The sequence below is a fragment of the Bufo gargarizans genome, chromosome 2, assembly GCF_014858855.1.
Source record: "Bufo gargarizans isolate SCDJY-AF-19 chromosome 2, ASM1485885v1, whole genome shotgun sequence".
Classification (NCBI taxonomy): domain Eukaryota; kingdom Metazoa; phylum Chordata; class Amphibia; order Anura; family Bufonidae; genus Bufo; species Bufo gargarizans.
In genome coordinates this window covers 88059539-88079949 of record NC_058081.1, presented here as the reverse complement: position 1 = coordinate 88079949, position 20411 = coordinate 88059539, and the positions used below count along the sequence as shown (strand labels likewise).

At 41.0% G+C, this 20411-nt stretch overlaps 1 protein-coding gene across 1 annotated transcript in view; it reads right to left on the bottom strand.

Annotated features, from left to right (window-relative positions):
• The window catches only part of ARHGAP25 (Rho GTPase activating protein 25), a 99375-nt gene that overhangs the window by 27787 nt on the left and 51177 nt on the right, over positions 1-20411 (bottom strand). Inside the window, exons 2-4 of the mRNA XM_044279267.1 lie at positions 17827-18023; positions 15070-15157; positions 3567-3674 (exon numbers count right to left, since the gene is read on the bottom strand). Of these exons, the coding sequence (XP_044135202.1) occupies positions 3567-3674; positions 15070-15157; positions 17827-18023 (393 nt within the window). The remainder of the gene's footprint in view (positions 1-3566; positions 3675-15069; positions 15158-17826; positions 18024-20411) is intronic.

Below are 20411 nucleotides of genomic sequence, written 5' to 3'. Positions count from 1 at the left end.
TTACATTAAGAATACGGGGCCTAGATTTCCAAAACAATTATACAAAAAATTGAGTACAGTATACAGATATCTCCGAAATATCAGAATGAGAGGGGAGTGTATCCAATCAGAAATTGGGAATAAAGCGAAAAGCTAAAAATAGACCAGGTTACATCTAATCCAAATAATATTCAAAATAGCAATAAAAATTTTCAGGTAAATCCATTGCAAAATCAAGGAGAATTGAGAATACAGGATGGAGAGGGTGGGCAGCCACTATTATAGTCGCCGCTCTCCTTTCCATCTGTGTCTCATTTCCACATTGTATCCCAACCCAGTGTCACTGCAGGGCCAATGGCATCTTTTTTAGTGCCCGGAATACAATTACAAGACAGGGACAAGTGGGGATATCAACAGAGGACATAGCTGCTGATCAACAAGATATGGGAATGCAGATAATTTATCCAAAATCGCTTTAAAACCAGAACATGAAACTCTCATATGAAAATGTTTATCCTTCACACCAGCACTTTACTTTGACTGTTTCACCTGGGTCAAAGATGTGAATTTATTTGCTAGAAGACTAGCGTTACGCAAGGAATATAAAAATAAAGAGAGAGATGGAAGCGATGCAAATACTTGAAGAATTACAGAAAGAACATAGGGGAGAATACAACAAACCAGTAGCCCCCTTTAGTACATTGACTCCTAAATCAAAATTCACCACCACCTTCACTAAATATGGGAATATTCAATGTTTTGTGGACCTAGTAACTAAAGATCTCAGAAAAAATTAAAACAAAAAAAGAACAGATCGGCTATAATTTAACTAAATAAGAGAAAGCAGCTCTGGATGAATTTATGAATAATAGTAAATTAGAAATCAAGCCCTCAGATAAAGGTGGAAATGTTGTTCTGCCAAAGTGGATTACAAAATGATGGTAATGACACTACTCCAAGATACTAACACATGCAAACTGTTGAAAGAAAATCTGAGTGAAAAATACACCAAAGAATTAATATAAATATCTTGCTGTAAGCAAAAGAAAAAAAAATTATAACAAAAGAAGAATATAAAGTTCTCTTTAATCCAAGACCAACGATAGTGACTTTTTACGCTATTCCCAAAGTCCACAAAAAACTAAATCCTATCCCAGGGAGACCAATAGTCTCAGGGAACCAGAGTTTATGTGAGGGCATCAGCAGCTATTTGGACCAAGTGATATCCGCAATTGTGCCCGGCCTAACGTCTTATTTGAAGCACATGGAAGACACTCTCCTCAGACTCCAGGGCATACAGGTAAACGAAACGACAATGATTGCCAGTCTTGATGTAGAAGCACTGTAGACAAGTATTCAGCACGATTTTGGATTAGAGGCAATCCAATATTTTTTAGGCACCAAGGGGACATACTATTGTGAACACATCAATTTGTGTTGTCACTTTTACACTTTTTCTTAATACATAATTATTATTTTATATATAATGGGAGTTATTATTTACAGACTGGGACAGCAATGGGGACGATTTGTGCACTGGGTTTTGCTAATTTGTTTTTAGATGGTGGGAGGTAAGGATAGTATTCACGAAAAAACACATTGATTTCACTAAACACATTTTATTTTGGGGACGTTACATAGATGATATCTTAATTATATGGGAGAGAACACGTTTTACAATTTGTAAAGACACTAAATAACAACACAATAGGTCTTAAGTTTACTGCTGAAATACACAAAAAGAATCTAAATTTTTTGGACCTAAAAAATTGCCCTTGAGCCTGATGGGAGTGTCAAAACAGAAGTGTTTAGGAAGACCACCTGAACTAACAACATTCTCCATTGGGAAAGTTATAACCCACCGGCCTTGAAGAAAGGTATTCCAGTGGGTCAGTACTTTCAAGCAAAAATAAATTGCTCAACCAAAGAAGATTTTGAGGAAGAAAGTCAGCTTTTATACAGAAGATATAGGGCCAGAGGTTATCTAAAAAATGTCTTGCATAAGGCATACAATTGAGCTAAAAATACTGAAAGAACTATTCTGTTACAAAGTCATAAGCAAATAATTAAAAATAAGAAAATAATATGATGCATTGGTACATATGATGTAAAACATGAAAAAGTCAGGAACATCTTGAAGCGCCATTGGCACATTTTGACGACAGATGAGGAGTTGAAAGAAGTGATTCCCCCTAATCTAACTATTACAAATAGAAGGGGTAGAAACCTAAAAGACAACCTGGTGCATAGTCATTACCAGCAAAAACAATAAATACATGGTTATTGACAAGGGGATCTTACCCCTGTGGAGACTGTATATTTTGCAACAAGATGGTACCTAAAAAAAGAGTTCACTAATCCAGTGGACAATAAGAAGTATCAAATTAAGGAATATATTAATTGTAAATCCACAGGAGTGATCTATGCTACTGAATGTGGATGCCCTAAGTTATATATAGAAAAAATATACAACAACTTGATTTCTGTACAAATATTTTGTACAAATAATTCAGTATTATTTGGTTACTTCGTGAAACTGTGAAATGGAGAAAGAAGCAAGTCAAACACAATCTAACATCTCACCTTGAGTCACCAGTCACCTGTGTAAGGTCTTAAAGGGTGTTTTAGGAATATTCACTATTTAGTTCACTTTTCTCATGGGGACATACCCCTCCCAGTAATACATGTTGGATCTGTGTCCAGGATGCTGCTGTCCTTTCCCTGTAAACTGCTGGGTCAAGTGCCCTTGGGGACATGTCACCGCTTAAGCCAGTCACAGGCTGCAGCAGCGCAGGTGACCATGTCCATACCCTGGCCAGTAATAAATAAGCTGTGGACTAGAAGAGGAACAAATGGGAACCAGGGCAAAGGACAAGGAATGGAAGGGCAGGTAAGTATGATATCATTAGGTCATACACATTATGGGGCATAACTAAATAGAGAAGATTCTTAGAAAACCCATTACAACATTTTTATCGTTAATTGCTCCCTATAAGTAAAATTCTGCATCTTTCTAAATAGTCTTTTTTTTTTTTATGTCCTGGCATTTTGTTCTTCATCTAGTGTTAGAGATAACAACAGGGAGGAGGTTGTACATGGTAGATGTGTGTAGACAGGGGGAGAGGACACAAGAGGACAGCTCCCATGGGCTACAGTTAGGGAGGAAAGGAGACAAGGCAGTTTACAGGAAGAAGGCAGCAGCATCCTAGACACACAGATCCATGTATTACTGGGAGGTTGTAAACTGTACAAGGGTGTACAAAGGTTGTATACTGTACAACTGTACAAAGGTGTCCATAGCCTTAATGGTAGTATTCACACTGCAGACATTTATAGCACAACTGGATATGGCATAAAGTTTTGATTATGGGTGGCTACCCAGTATAGGATTCTAGCGATGGCCAATCATGTATTCTCACTGTTCCCTCATTACCTAACTTCTGACATAATTTCCTATAGCGGAAAACCATGTAGCATACCATATGTGTTCCTCATGAAGGATACGTCTGTTACCAAGTATAAAATTTACTTCCCAAGGTCTGCAAATTGTTTGAAATTGTCATTCAGATTTTATGATGCTTTGTTACCTCCTGATTGGAATCCAGCTGCTCTTTTGATGGATTTCACCCATTCTTCCATGTCTGCTTGAGAATTTGCCATAAGTATATAGCCATCTTGTGTGGGTTTGCTCAGATCTAGGATGATGAGAGTATAAAGAAATCAAGTTTAATGAAACATTTCGGACCATAAAGAAGACATGCCAAAAGAGAAAAAAAAAAGGACATACGGTATACTTCTGATGATAATAATCATGTAGGTATCCATTAGAAGAGATTCAGTTCATGTGAACTCCATGAGGGACCACTCATGGAGGCGACCTTGACGCGGTGAGTGGCTTATTACGCTTTGGCCAAAATGTACACCAATGCCTCATTCAACATCCAGCATAGAGGCAGGGCAGAGTGCTGGTTGCAGAGTGCGATTGCATTTGTGTTTTTGCGTTTGTAGCTGTATTTCGCCATAGCAATGTGCACCTGCATACAAGGTTGTGCGGGCTGAACCCCCCACATTTTCTTCTTTGTAGTATATATTGGAGGCGTGGCGATCTCCATGCAGTCATGCACACCTGACCAGTTAGTCTGCCCTGGAGGCTGGTTTTAAAGTCTGTATAAAACTGAGTCTGCTTATATAGCACCTACCAGTAGCCATTTGGCTCCAGGAGAAGTATATAATGGGCTCAGCATGCATGTTGGTACTTGCATCCCTGGATCTGATGAAAGCTGTAATGGCACCGGACGGGGTTAAAAGCAGAGTGTGCTTGGCGTGCATGCTGTACCTGCGCTCCCTGGACATTGTGTGGATGTCATGGCCCATAACAGGTAGGAACTAGTGTTAGGGACCACGCATGGAGACGACCTTGACGCGGTGAGTGGCTTATTACGCTTTGGCCAAAATGTACACCAATGCCTCATTCAACATCCAGCATAAAGGCAGGGCAGAGTGCTGGTTGCAGAGTGCGATTGCATTTGTGTTTTTATGTTTGTATCTGTATTTCGCCATAGCAATGTGCACCTGCATACAGGGTTGTGCGGGCTGAACCCCCCACATTTTTTTCTTTGATGCATGAATCTGTTGTAATCTGTAGGCAATCTACTAACTATTCATCATATTTGCTTCATTTGGCCAAATCAGATTACCATGCACCAGAGTGCAGCCATGGGACAACTCCACAAAGAGCATACAAAACCAACTCTTAAGATAGTGGAAGAATAATGGCTGCCTAGTACACAGTGTATACCTGAAAATATTGGCTGGTGCAGGGATAGTGGCTAGGCTGCACAAAGCAGCTGCATTGTCACATTGATAGTCGGCCTGATTCAGGACCACTGATCCCTCTTATGGGCCCTAGACTGATGCAGTGACAATGGGAGGAACTGCCAGTGATGATGGTGGTAATTGTTCCAAAGGGTATTACAATTACAATTATTCCAAATATAAGTGGCATGTGCTGAGTGGTAGGTCTCTGTCTTCTCATAGTGCTGCCAACACATTCTCCTTTGGGCTCCCTTTGGGTGGTGCACTATTTATTTACAGTCCTGGTCCTTTTACCATAGCCTTGTCTCCGTCCACTTCAGTCAAGTCCAGCAGATAGAAACAGTTTTTTTTCAAGACAAAACAGGTTTAAGGGGTCGTTCACACTGCGGATTTTACCACGGAATTTAGTTGCAGACAGCCACACTAAAACTTCACTGAAATCCCACCGGCAGCCGCATAGTTTCTGCCTCCCATTCAATAAAACGAGAGGCAGCGCTCAGGATTGCAGAGCGGCAGCTTAACGCCATGACCATGCCGTGCCGTGAACAGACATGTCCCTTCTCTGCGTGGCCGCAGCTTTAAGCTGCTGTTCCACGAACCTAAGCTCTGCCTCCCATTTAAATGAATGGGAGGCAGAAACCACAAGGGCGCCAATGACATTTCAGCACGAGTGTCTGTGGCAAAGTTCCACGGCATGTGAACACATCCCAATTCTTATTTGGTCTTTGCAGCATTTGGGTGACTGAGCCCAGAAAACTAAACTTCAGTCTATGAAATATTTGAATACATTCAAAATTATTTTTCCTATAGAACATATATGACCAATGAAAACAACCCCACTTCCAGCTATCAGGTGGTATTGCTGGCCGAAGTCACTGCTGGCCACACATTTCTCAGTGCATGTGGCATTACATGATGGCCACTAAAATAAATGAGCATCCTTTTAATGAATAAAAATACCCGTCCTTGTGTCATGAACAGCTAATTTGGGAAGTGATATGGGAGCAGGGGATATTTCAGTTAAAGTCTTGTGAACTTGGCCGTGATGGGGGGGTGACGTGCTTTGAATGCGGAGTGCACAGGGTGCCAACAAGCACATCTAGCTTGACATAAGTCCATCATACACAGCTCGGGCTGTGGACTGAATTTTTACCTTGGCTGATGGAAATCCTGCCTATGCCCCTGAGAAGAGGAATGGTATCAGTAGTATATGTGTTTGAACTTGATGGACTTATGTCTTTTTTCAACCACTTTTCTACATAAAATAGTTTCTGTAGCACAGAAGGTCCACTTACATAGGCAGTGTAGAAATAGTTGGCAGTCACAGGGTTATCACAATAATTATTTACCCAAAAACAAGAACTGACCTTCTCTGAACTGCGAAGATGTATAATTATTGGTTGAAGAAAGACGGAATATTGCCCAATAGGCCTCCATTCCTGAATAGATGCAGCGTGTCTTGACAAAGTCTGGTTGGCAACTTTGCCAAAAATATCTTTCAAAACGTACTTTTCTTTACTTGTGTAAGACAATTATTATCATTAATAAAAAGCCCTTAGAACAGCTTGGGCTTGGAAATCTCAGTAGGGGGAAGAGGAGCCAAAAAGATGTAAAATTACAACTTTAATTACGAACTTGACAGTTTTGCTGTCATTAGGGTGATTTATAAAGCCCATAAGCACTGGGGACAGGACAACCCATTGATGTAGTGCTCCAGGGGCTTAAGGACTGGTACTAGGGCTACTTTCACACTCGCGTTTGGTGTGGATCAATCATGGATCTGCACAGACGGATCTCCTCAGATAATACAAATGTCTGCATTCGTTCAGAACGGATCCGTTTGTATTATCTGTAACATAGCCAAGACGGATCCTTATCCATTTAGAATGCATTACAGCAAAACTGATCCATTTTGGACCGCGTGAGAGAACCCTGAACGGATCTCACAAACGGAAACCAAAACGCCAGTGTGAAAGTAGCCTAAGGCTCACCGTCAGATATCCAATTTCATATGCTACTAGAGAAAGGAATTTGGATGCGGTGGCACTGGCATTTTTTGCAATGTTTTGCGGAGTGCAGTCTTCCGTGCCCGAAATGTAAAGTACATTCCAATTCACTTAGAAATCAATTAAAGGGGTATTCTAGTATTCAAGGATAGGGGATGACTATTAGATTGGTGGGGGTCCTACAGCTGGGACCACCACAGATCAAGGTAACAGGGGTAACAGTGGCTGGTCAGAAAAGCATGCTACCACTCTATTCATAGGCGAGCACTGTACTCGGCTATCTCCGACACACACAGATATTGATGACCTGTCCTCAGGATAAACCATCAGTATGAGATTAGTAGGGGTCTGACACGCAGAACCCCAAATATCAGCTATTTCGAGCAGCCACGGGCTCCAGAAACTATACAGTGTGTTACATCGACAGTCCTGGTCTGTTGTTGCTCTGGGACTTTTATTAGGAATATTACTCCGCTAACACTACTACTCCTGTTTTTTCCTTCACTACCATTCCCCCTCCTCTCTTTCCTATGAGCAGTTGTATCTGCTATAAGACTGGTGATGACCTCATTTCCTTGCCAGAGAAATTAGGTTTCTAGCTAGCTAATTCCATTTGTTTTCTGTTTGCTGTGTATCAGCCCTGCCAGTCCTGATCTGTGCCTGTTTACTGTTGTGACCCTCTGCTGCCAGCCCTGACTTCAGACCTATATCCCATAGTTGCATGTACTCTGCCTGCCCCAACCTTGGCCTGTTACTGGACTACAAATATTGCCTGACGACGTGGTGCTTTGCACCAGTGTCTCTGATCCTCAACTGTCAACCACACTAAGACTACTCCAGGAGGTAGCAGACTGGTGATTCCCTGCAGCAAAGTCCAGATCTCAGTATAGGGTTTAAAGGGTAAATACCAGGGATATGCCAGGATAATGCCCTTGGGTTTAGCCTTTTTAGATTTATGTCAAACTGGTTGGTTGACACAGTGGTTTCACACCCACTGCTGTATGATGTGCAAGGGCTGCACTACTTCTTGCAGCTCAGCTTCAATGTGCTGAAGTACAGGGTGGCACACAAAAAGCAACCTTCTCCAGCGATAGTATGACAAGATGAACAAGTAAGTGGATTGTTTTTTAATTTTAATTCCCCAAAATTCATAAAAGATGCTGAAAGTGGTCCCTGTTCACGTCTATGCATCTCTAGGCAGGTCGGATTATGTTGGCTGGTACTGCTTGCAGTGATGCTGGGGATAGTGTTTATGATGATCTCCTTGAGGTCATCCAGGGTATGTGGATTGTTGGCGGACACTGTCTGTTTTAAATTTCCCCACAGATAAAAATCATATGTGGACAAGTCTGGGGAACAGGGTGGCCATAACCACTTGCTCACAGTTGCCCCATCTTGTTAGAAAAAGCAGGAAAAAAAATTCTTGTGGTGGTATTTGGTTGTAAAACTGTTCAAAGATGTCCAGGTAAATAGCAACATTCACAGCTGATTTGAAGAAAATTGGGCCCACTATTCGTGTTCCTGAAACTGTACAACAAACGCCAATCTTCTGGTTGTGAAGTGGTGTTTTGTGAGTCAAATGGGTATTTTCAGCAGACCAGTACCTCGTATTCTGGGAATTTACATGACCTGATCAATGAAACCAAGCTTCGTCCATTATGTAGTACAGCAATGGGTCCAAATGTCTGTCAGCAATAAGTCCAGTAACTTCCACGTTTAGCTTTGTCAGACTCTCTCAGTTCCTGCACACACATTATTCGGTACAGTTTCAGGTTCAGAGATTTTAGCACTCGTTGACACATTGTTCGTGACACACTGACTTGCTGAGACCGTCTTCGAGTTAATTTTTGGGGGCTACTTTCAATATGCTGCTAAATTTCATGGACAACGTCAGACTTCCTGATCGATGAAGGCCTCGGTTCTTCATGATTGCAACATAGCCAGTTTAATGCTTATGATTATGAGAGAAGTGCCCGGTTGTTCACATCTAACAATAGACACACTTGATGTTGGAGCAAAATAATGTGTCCAGAACGTCTGATGACCAGTGTTTAATGATAAGTACATAGGGAAACACTGACGTCAGAAGGGTGATTGACAGAAAATGGATTTGGCAGATAACATTAGCTGGCTTGCACCACATCTGTTTTCTGTAGCCCTCACCATATTGATTTTCAACCATGTGACCCATCCCATTGAGGAGTAATAAATGGTGGATCACTTTTTCATCAGCCATTTTTAAACTGGTCCTGAATTTATAAGTATTCTCATTATTTGTCATCTATAGGTAAACTCCTTAAGGATTGAGATATATAAATGCACCCACCCTTATTTTTCCAAAAGTTTTGTTACGGACTCTATTTTCATACATGGACTCCAACTTCTTACAATATAATTCCCATTAAAACCACTGGGTGACCACATTTGGACACATATTGCATTGGCAACTCCCGACACATTTTATTAAAGCCAATCTCCTCGGGAAATGTAAATTCAAGAGAAGCTATGTAAGGACACACCTGTAAATGGTACTACAAAAATAATATTTTTACTGTTCAATAATTGGAGGACTTAGGGGATAATTTATTATTCTGAAATATGCCTAAATTAGGCGTATTTCAGGCACACATTGTGGCGCAAAAACTAGTTGTAGCGCAATCTGCGACTTTTGCCCTCTCACACCAAATCTAAATAAGTGGGCGGGTTGTGGGCAGGTAATGGGATGGACCGGTAGGCCTGTCTCTTTTACCATTCTTTACAACTGTTTTAGGCATAGAAAAAGGTCTAAATGTAAGACAGCAAGGAAGCAGCCTGCGAATCTTCATAACTGCTGCAGATTCACAGCCAGTTTTGGGCTTTATTAAGACCAGCATCTAAAACGCTGGTCTTAATAAATGTTCCCCTTAGTCTTTAGTCTGCTTTGCCTATTGCTCCATTGTTCCAATGTACTTCCTTAACCGCCTCCGGACCGCCTAACGCAGATCTGCGGTCCGGAGGTGGCAGCTCTGCGCAGAGTGACGCATATACGCGTCATCTCACGAGAGCCGAGACTTCCTGTGAACGCGCGCACACAGGTGCCCGCGTTCACAGGAACTGAAAGTAAGAGACAGGATCTCCAGCCTGCCAGCGGCGATCGTTCGCTGGCAGGCTGGAGATGTGATTTTTTTAACCCCTAACAGGTATATTAGACGCTGTTTTGATAACAGCGTCTAATATACCTGCTAACTGGTCCTCTGGTGGTCCCTTTTGTTTGGATCGACCACCAGAGGACACAGGTAGCTGTGTAAAGTACCAAAAAACACTACACTACACTACCCCCCCCCGTCACTTATCAACCCCTTATGAACCCCTGATCACCCCATATAGACTCCCTGATCACCCCCCCGTTATTGATCACCCCCCCTGTCATTGATCACCCCCCTTTCAGGCTCCGTTCAGACGTCCGTATGATTTTTACGGATCCACAGATACATGGATCAGATCCGCAAAACACATACGGACGTCTGAATGAAGCCTTACAGGGGGGTGATCAATGACAAGGGGGTGATCACGCATATAGACTTCCTGATCACTTCCCTGTCATTGATCACCCCCCTGTCATTGATCACACCCCTGTAAGGCTCCATTCAGATGTCCGTATGATTTTTACGGATCCACGGATACATGGATCGGATCCGCAAAACACATACGGACGTCTGAATGGAGCCTTACAGGGGGTGATCAATGACAGGCGGGTGATCACCCATATAGATTCCCTGATCATCCCGTCATTGATCACCCTCCTGTCATTGATCACCCCCCTGTAAGGCTCCATTCAGACGTCCGTATGATTTTTACGGATCCACGGATACATGGATCGGATCCGCAAAACGCATACGGACGTCTGAATGGAGCCTTACAGGGGGGTGATCAATGACAGGGGGGTGATCACCCCATATAGACTTCCTGATCACCCCCTGTAAGGCTCCATTCAGACATTTTTTTTGGCCCAAGTTAGCGGAAATAGTTGTTTTTTGTTTTTTCTTACTTGTGTCAAAAAATAAAATCTCACATGAACCATACCCCTCACGGAATCCAAATGCGTAAAATTTTTTAGACATTTATATTCCAGACTTCTTCTCACGCTTTAGGGCCCCTAAATTGCCAGGGCAGTATAAATACCCCACATGTGACCCCATTTCGGAAAGAAGACACCCCAAGGTATTCCGTGAGGGGCATATTGAGTCCATGAAAGATTGAAATTTTTGTCCCAAGTTAGCGGAAAGGGAAACTTTGTGAGAAAATACAAAAAAAAAAAAATCTATTTCCGCTAACTTGTGCCAAAAATAAAAATTCTATGAACTCGCCATGCCCCTCATTGAATACCTTGGGGTGTCTTCTTTCCAAAGTGGGGTCACATGTGGGGTATTTATACTGCCCTGGCTTTTTAGGGGACCAAAAGCGTGAGAAGAAGTCTGGGATCCAAATGTCTAAAAATGCCCTCCTAAAAGGAATTTGGGCCGCTTTGCGCATCTAGGCTGCAAAAAAGTGTCACACATCTGGTATCGCCGTACTCAGGAGATAAATATCTTGGTCAAATGCCAACTTTGTATAAAAAAAATTGAAAAGTTGTCTTTTGCCAAGATATTTCTCTCACCCAGCATGGGTATATGTAAAATGACACCCCAAAACACATTCCCCAACTTCTCCTGAGTACGGCAATACCAGATGTGTGACACTTTTTTGCAGCCTAGGTGGGCAAAGTGACCCCATTTTGGAAAGAAGACACCCCAAGGTATTTTGTGATGGGCACAGTGAGTTCATGGAAGTTTTTATTTTTTGTCACAAGTTAGTGGAATATGAGACTTTGTATGAAAAAAAAAATCAAAAAAAATCATCATTTTCCGCTAACCTGTGACAAAAAATAAAAAGTTCTATGAACTCACTATGCCCATCAGCGAATACCTTAGGGTGTCTACTTTCCGAAATGGGGTCATTTGTGGGGGTTTTCTACTGTTTGGGCATTGTAGAACCTCAGGAAACATGACAGGTGCTCAGAAAGTCAGAGCTGCTTCAAAAAGAGGAAATTCACATTTTTGTACCATAGTTTGTAAACGCTATAACTTTTACCCAAACCATTTTTTTTTTTGCCCAAACATTTTTTTTTATCAAAGACATGTAGAACAATAAATTTAGCAAAAAATTTATATATGGATGTCGTTTTTTTTGCAAAATTTTACAGCTGAAAGTGAAAAATGTCATTGTTTTGCAAAAAAATCATTAAATTTTGATTAATAACAAAAAAAGTAAAAATGTCAGCAGCAATGAAATACCACCAAATGAAAGCTCTATTAGTGAGAAGAAAAGGAGGTAAAATTCATTTTGGTGGTAAGTTGCATGACCGAGCGATAAACGGTGAAAGTAGTGTAGTGCAGAAGTGTAAAAAGTGGCCTGGTCATGAAGGGGGTTTTAGCTAGCGGGGTTGAAGTGGTTAAAGGGGCTGTGCAAAAATGTTGGGGAGGGGGGTGGCAAACCGCCCGACTTGGCCGGACCTATAAAGGGGAGCTTACTTACCTGCTTCCCAGGGCTGGCTCCTCACTTTTTCTCTTCTATACCTGAGCTGCTCCATTGTGCTCCCTCTCTCTAAGCATACAGTTTGACATTGTTGCAGCCAATCACTGGACACAGCGAAGACCGGATCCCCTTGCATAATATGACCATAACCATGACATGAGGGAAGACGGTCACAACCGCGGCCAGTGATTGGATGCTGCGATGTCAAACTGGATGTTTATGGTGAGGGAGCACAACAGAGTATCCCGGGAAGCAAGTAAGTAAGCTTCCCTTAACAGGTCTGGCGAAGATGGGGGACTTGCCAAAAAAAAAACTTTTCACAACCCCACTAAGTAGAAACATTATTCTATAGGTCATACTTTATAGAAACCCATGTGATTTAGAAACATAGAAACATAGACTGTGTCGGCAGATAAGAACCATTTGGCCCATCTAGTCTGCCCAATATACTAAATACTATGGATAGCCCCTGGCCCTATCTTATATGAAGGATGGCCTTATGCCTATCCCATGCATGCTTAAACTCCTTCACTGTATTTGCAGCTACCACTTCTGCAGGAAGGCTATTCCATGCATCCACTACTCTCTCAGTAAAGTAATACTTCCTGATATTACTTTTAAACCTTTGCCCCTCCATTTCTCATGGATTTGAACCCACAGACATTTTGTTGTAGCGATCATAACAACTGTTCAGTCAACTCTCTTGACTTTGCAATCATTCCTATTCATTTACAAGGATATTGCTTGCAAAAGCACTACCAGCTGCCTTCCTGGCCATGGAGACCCTGTAAACGCCATCAGTTTTCTTATGACTTAGCAGGTTAGCAGGTCATAAAAGTGAAATATGTCCACTCCCTGGATGAGTCTTTCATCATGTTTGCACTGTATTACATCCAAGGACTGCCCATTTATGTGATTATAGTAGTGAAGATATGGCAGAGGTATGATGTGATCAGAAAAAAAAAAAAATACAAAAACAGGAAGTAACACACTGAGACGTAGCAAAAAATAAAGTCCCCAAAAGGGGAAGTTCAGCATCTATCATTCTGTGGGCAGCACTGCCCATCACATATCAGTCTATCGTAAGGCCATATTCACAATACCATGTAAGAAGACATGTGTATCATTTCTCCATATTTGGCAGTGAATTTGTGAGTATGTTGCTTTCGTAGTCCATAACTACTATATTTTAATACATGAGTCCTCCCACATTGGATTTACTAATATGGATTAAAGGCATTGAAATCAATAGATAGAAAAATGATTCAATGGATGTCATCTCTCCCTGAATTTATAAGTGTTCTTGTTTTTTGTTACCTTTCCACAAATTTCTTAAATGGACTGCAATTTCTTACAATACTGTTCACATTACAGCCACGTTACACACACATATAGCACAAACAGCTCCTGGCTGAACATTTTGCTAAACTGTATTTTCATGGAGAAATGAAACCATAAAGTATATACAATTTTCTCCATATTTGGCACTGCATTTGTGAGCATATTGCTTCCATAGCCTGTCCATAATGATTGTGTTTTCACACATATGTCCTCCCGTATAGCATATACAAATACGGATCAGGAATCTCTACAAAGAGAGAAACTAGAATGGAAAGATTTGCAACTGTTTAGTATATTTTGCACGTGCTCCTGGTTACTGACCAAAATCTTGCCACGTGAACGTACATGTGTATTTTTACAGGTTCATTGATGTCTGTGGGTGAACTTCAGCTGTAATGAGGCATTCACTGGACCTGCAAAACACGGATACAGGCCGTGTGCTTCTGCAGCCATGGTGCAAAAGAGTGGATATGTCCTATACTTCACCGCAACACACGGACCACAAACCCACTGAAGTCAGTTTGCAGACCACAAAACACTTATGTATGTATGAATGCACCCTAATACAGACTCCAGTAAATCACGCTGAGCAAATATAGAAATAGAAAAAGAATAAAATATGGCTATATGCATCACCAAATTAGGGCTCATGCACAAAAACATATTTTTTGTCCTCATCTGATCCGCATTTTGTGTGGGTTGGATGAACCTCTGAAGTGGTTAGTTACCCTCGCTTATATGACATCAATTATTTGGTTTTTACTATTTCTGTAATGGGTCTTACTCTGTGGTCTATATTCACGTATATCTACTTGTAGTAACATATTAGCCTCTGTAGGCTTGTGTTTATTACTACCGTATAACAATGGTCGACCAGTTCCCCTTGCTTTGACCATCTGATCTACTTGATTTCTTGTCCCTCCATATCATTGGCAATGTTTATCCTGGTTTAGCCAACACATAGTGAGTGAATATATTAAGATGTAGGATTATTTATCCACAATTACTATGTATATATGTTTGTATACTTTCGCTAGTACTATTTGATTACCCATGGTTGGATTGCTAACGAATTGGAAGATCACATGGGACATGGGGGTGGTGGTCCATCCTTTTATCTATATGATTACCACCTCACATATGGTTCAATTTCTCTATTAATGACCACGGTATCTCCACTTTAGGGGCGGCCTTTTCCATTCTACATTCCAAGATTGTTGTCTTCTGTCATGGTGGCAGATCTGGAAAACTATGCATTGGGCTGCAGGTTGCAAGGTAAATCCTAAGAGACTATGTAAAAGTAACTGCACACAACAGACAATTCCACCTACACAGATTTGAATATAATTATACAGTACTACAGAGCAACACTTACCTGGGATAATCTCAAAGATTAATTTTCCCGCATCATCTGGGCTGCAGGATACCTCGCTTACTGTGCTTCTTGCTAAAAACAGGAAACCCTTCAGTGGGTAAAAGACAAAAGAGATTTTTAAGAATAGGCAAAAATACAACTGAGGAGAACACAGGTGCAACATAATGTCCTGTACCTGAGCAGAACATACTCTTTTAAACTTGCTATGCATGGAATAGAAGACTACAGAATAATAATACGAAAAGATTCATTTAGAGTCTGCTGTCAACTCAAAACCACATACAAAGAAGAAAGGAAGCTATGAAACACACATAAAATACTCCCAGACATACAGTATTAATCAAGATCAATAACACGATGTATAATGCGATAAGGTTTATATGGTTGGAGACATTCATTATTGCTAATGTTACTTCTATGTTAACAGTGACCATTGTTCTGACTTTAACCCCATACAGCAGATATATTAATCCGAGTATACCAGTTTTCGGAAAGAGCCTCCAAAACCATTTCCATTACCTATAGTTTTATAGATGTCAGAAAATGGGGTCATGGTCATCAATACAACTGATTTACAAAGGTTTTCTTGTTCTGAAAAGTGTTAATGGAGTCAGGTGTATCGTCTGGTAGTAATTAGGGTGGTCAATCAGAATCTTTTTTTCTCGACAACTTATAACAAAATCACGGACCACTAACATTTTTACAGACAAATTGGAAAACCATGATGACTGATAAAGATTATAAGTAATACATGTCTATAGCACAATATACTGATAAAAACTCATTACCGGAATTTACTGTGACCTGTAAAATGATGATAATTACCACCAAAATATTCTAGTCAGCTACCACCAGCTTCAATAAAATCACGGGCACATCAATTTTTTTCACGCCCATTTTTACAGACTGTCCACACATTTCTGGTCGGTTTGCATCCCTGTCAGTAATGTGTTATCTCTCTCAGACATTCACCATCTTGAGGAATATCACAAACACTACAATGTACTTACTGAATCAGTACACCACTTAGTAGTGTGCCCATATTAAAATAGGGCCTCCATAAATGGAGGAGGACCCCTCTACTCTTCTTTACCGACTTCCACTCCTTCTTTCATTTTTCATCTGTGACCATTGTGTCTATCTCATTCTGTGCTTGAGCAATAGGTTCAGTAGTCTGCAAGTTCCTGCTAAGGTGTTCTGTATCTGATTATCTGCTCGTGTACTGACTTTAGCCAAATTCTGGGATTCTAACCCTCCGCCCCCTGACCCGACCTTGCCTGTTTATTGTATTCACCCTTTGCTGCCGGCCCTGACCTTGGACTTGTTTCTTTGTTATTTGCATGTACTCTGCCTGTGCTGTCCTCAGCCTATTACTGTTGACAAATGTTTGCCTGTCCCTTCTGTGCTGTGCACTGGTGTCTCTTGATTGCCGAGTGTCAGCAGCCAACCACATGGAGACTACTCCAAGAGGAAGTGGCCTGGAGGTTCCCCTGCAGCGAACACTAGATCCACATATAGGGGTAAAAGAATGAAAACCAGGGAGCCACCAAGATAACGCCCTTATGTTAAGCCCAAAGCCAAATTATAATAGAAAATAAATATTTGTATGACTGTATTCATTATTGCTCATTATTTATATGGTGGAAAACAGGTAAATTCTATAGTGTTGCGTGTTCTGTCACATCAGTCAGTGTCCTCATTTCAGCTAACTCAAGTAATTTTTCATCTATGACCACTGTATAGAGTACTAATGAAATTAGATTTGTGCTTTTATAGTTTATCTCTTGAAGCTGGAGAAATGTTCATGAATGTATTTATTTATTACTCATTCTTTATATAGTACTGTTACGTTCTATAATACTGTGCATTCCCTCATATCAGTCCCTGTCCTCATTCAAGCTATGTACTTTTTCCTATTTTAGACACAATCTGATCATAGAATCAGTTGCACAGGAAGCCAATCAAATGAGAGAGGAAGGAAGTACATGCAAAAACTGAGAAAACATGAAGGAGAAAAGTCTACATTGCAAAATATGGTTCCCATTCCTGGGTCTCGCTTACACAACAAGGTCCTTCTCTGAATTGGTAGAGTAGTGAGGTGGAAGCCCCAATTTCCCCATATACAACCCTAAAAAGAAGAGGGATGGGGCCAGAGTTGAGGCATCCTATTGATCGGCTGTATAGAGGCCATAAGTGATCCCTTGATTGTCCATATACTGTAGCCGTGGAGGTTATACAAACTACATAAAGATGTTGATGTGAAAAGTTTTGAACCTCTAGCTGTAGAGTGCAAAGTATTGTACAAAGATCTCAATCATAAAACAGGTCTCAAGTTTGATGTTAAGAAAAGATGTAAAGCATTTACTATAAGAACGTGTTACATTGTTCTACCATGTGTATAATGTTGAATGTGTATATAAAATCAATGGCAATGATGGATACATTCACATGAAATAGATAGATATGAAGTCCATAAAAAGTCACAGCACCACAGGATGAAATCAATAGAAGTGAGCTCTTTTGCCCACCACAATGTTTCAGCACACTTGACAAGACTTTTTTTAAAAAAAAACACCAGCAATCAGGCTAAAACGTTGTACTGGGTGAAAAAAAGTTTACTTCTATTGAGCTCATCAGGTGGTGCTGAGACTTATTACGGACTGCATTATATGGACCCCTTCACAATTGGATTAGGCAGTGCTGAGTCTTTAGTATATTGTGTGTAGATAGATAGACAGATAGATAGAGCGCTCTTACCTGCGGTTTGCTGTCATCTTCATCTTTGTAAAAGTAGAGATACTGTCCTTTCAGTATGAAGTACCTTTGCTGCCAGTTTTTCACAAATGATTTCTGCTGCTTTTTCAACCAACCACATTTTGTTGGCTTCTCCAAAGAGTTGTGAACCCGTGCAGAAGGCAAAGCATGATCACTCGTCATCATACTGACTGACCGCACTATAGGATAGGACAATGAAACAGTTGGTGACCACCAGGTGTTTACTTAAAAGCTGTAAAGCAGATACAATATCAGAGTCCTGACACCATGTTGCATCAAACAGGGTCTGCGATATCAGAGGAACTTGGGTCAAAATAACATCTGACTTCAGAATCTTTAAGGAAGTGGCCAAAAAACAGCTTTCAAAATATACTTCCTCTAATGCGTAGGAGTGTTTTCTAGTGAGTAGAAGGGCAGATAAAAATAAGTCCACTCTTCATGAGTCTATGCGATAGGATTTCAGTGCTTACGTTGATGCGTGTATTGAGCGTCAAGTTTACTTGTAAAAACATGTTTTTCCCCCAAACTGTGGTAATGGCTTTTCATACATTTATAGATTTGTGAGCAAACATTTACACAGAATTTTACAAACAAAATATTTTCTGTATTAAAGGATCATGCAAACTAAAAATCCCTGAACGTTTCATGAGGTTAAGCACAGCCTTTCAAGTAAGACTTTCTTCACATCCTAATATTGGTATGCACTGGAGGTATAAGTTGGGACTACCGTATTCCTGATGTCATTCCTTTGACATGTACCTTTGATATATGCTCCTGTATAGCAATACAGTGGCATACATCAGGCATCAACCACAATCTTCAGAGAAAAAAAAAAGAACACATGATGTGCAGGTTCTTTTTGTTTTGTTTTGTTATGGTGGAAATTGTAGTCTTTTGAGCTTTCTTATACCATAAAAAAAGGTATGATATCAAATACCACCTCAATGAACAGCAAACAGTAGACTTCATTAGGTCAAGGGAGCCTAAAGTTGCATTTGGTGTATACACTGGGTGCATTGCTGGTGCATACGCTTAAAGGGGTAGGCCAACTTTTGGGTATTTTTCCGCAAACTCCCACTTCAGGGCAGACCTGCATAGGGAGGCATACTTATCCGCTCCCCACCACAGGGTCCAGGCTCCTTTGTTCCTTGGCTTCGGCTGCTTCTCTGAGGTCCCCCATTGTCAACATCCACTTTGACACCATTGCAGCCAATCGCTGGCCATAGAGGTTACCTATTCCCCTTGTAACATGTAAATTGCTCAAGTGACAAAAGGGGAGCAGGTCCCTACCATGGCCAGTAATTGCCTAAAGCGGTGCCAAAGCAGATGTTGACAGCAGGTATCCAGAGAGAGTAGGAGATGGCTGGAGAGCAAAAGGAGCCAGGATCCAGCAGCAGTAAGCAGGTAAGTATGCTTCCCTTTGCAGGTCTGCCAGAAGAGGGGGTTTGCAAAAAGCCCCCCAAAAGGTAGCCAGATGAAAAAAAACTGTGAAAAAAACATCTTTGTTCATCTCACAGAGCTTACTTTATTACTGACTGAACTGTTATTCACCGGTAGTTAAAGATAAGACATACAATGTAAATACCACAAAGATGGATACAGGTGATCTCTTAGGCTAGAAAGAGGCTTTACATTACACAAATAAAACACATTTTATTGAGATTTGGCTATAGTCTTATAACCCAACTAAAACATACACAGGAGAGTCACATTATAATGACCACACATGAGAAACACCAGAAAACAAACAACCTCCAACCACTGCGGGAAGAACCCAAGATGGTGGTGGCAGTGTTAAGGTCTAGGGAATGTTTTCATGGCATTTTCTGGGCCCACTCATCCATGTGGAAGGCACTCTCAAATGATTTAAGTATGAATTCATTCTTGCAGATGATGTATATCCATATATGTTGAATGACTTCCCTGCAGGAGATGTGAGCTGCCAGAAACACAATGATACACGTCCCAAGACTAGAAATGTCCGCCATTGGTTAGAAAAGCATAATCAAGACTTCTACGACCCTGGCCCCCTTAATTCCCAAGACTTGGACCCAATTGAGCATCTGTGGGATCACCTCAATCGCTATGCTCACTGTATAGACCCTCCCCCACCCACCGTCCAGCAGCTGTGGGATGCACAGCATTCAGCATGGCTCCAGATACCTGTGACAACCTACAAGGACTTTACTAAGTCACTTTGAGCCTGTCTAGCTGCTGTCTGTGCTGCATACAGCGGCTACTCTGGATATTAGCTGGTGGTCATAATAATATGACTTGACTGTGTAACTGTGCTACTTTGGCAGCTATAGGTGTAAGAACTTAGGGAATGGCTACATGCGCAGGTTTTTCATGCAGTTTTGGAAGTGGAGAAGTCTTATCTTCCTTTATATTTTCTTTTCTTTTGTGATCCATTTTTGAGTTTAGATTTCTGTTATTAGGAAACCTCACTATGTGGCCATATCATTGAGGTTTCTGTAACCATATGAAGCATATAAAAAACTCATATCCAAATATTGCACTCACAATACATCCTCAGAACAACGAACAATCTCAGCAATCTAGAACAT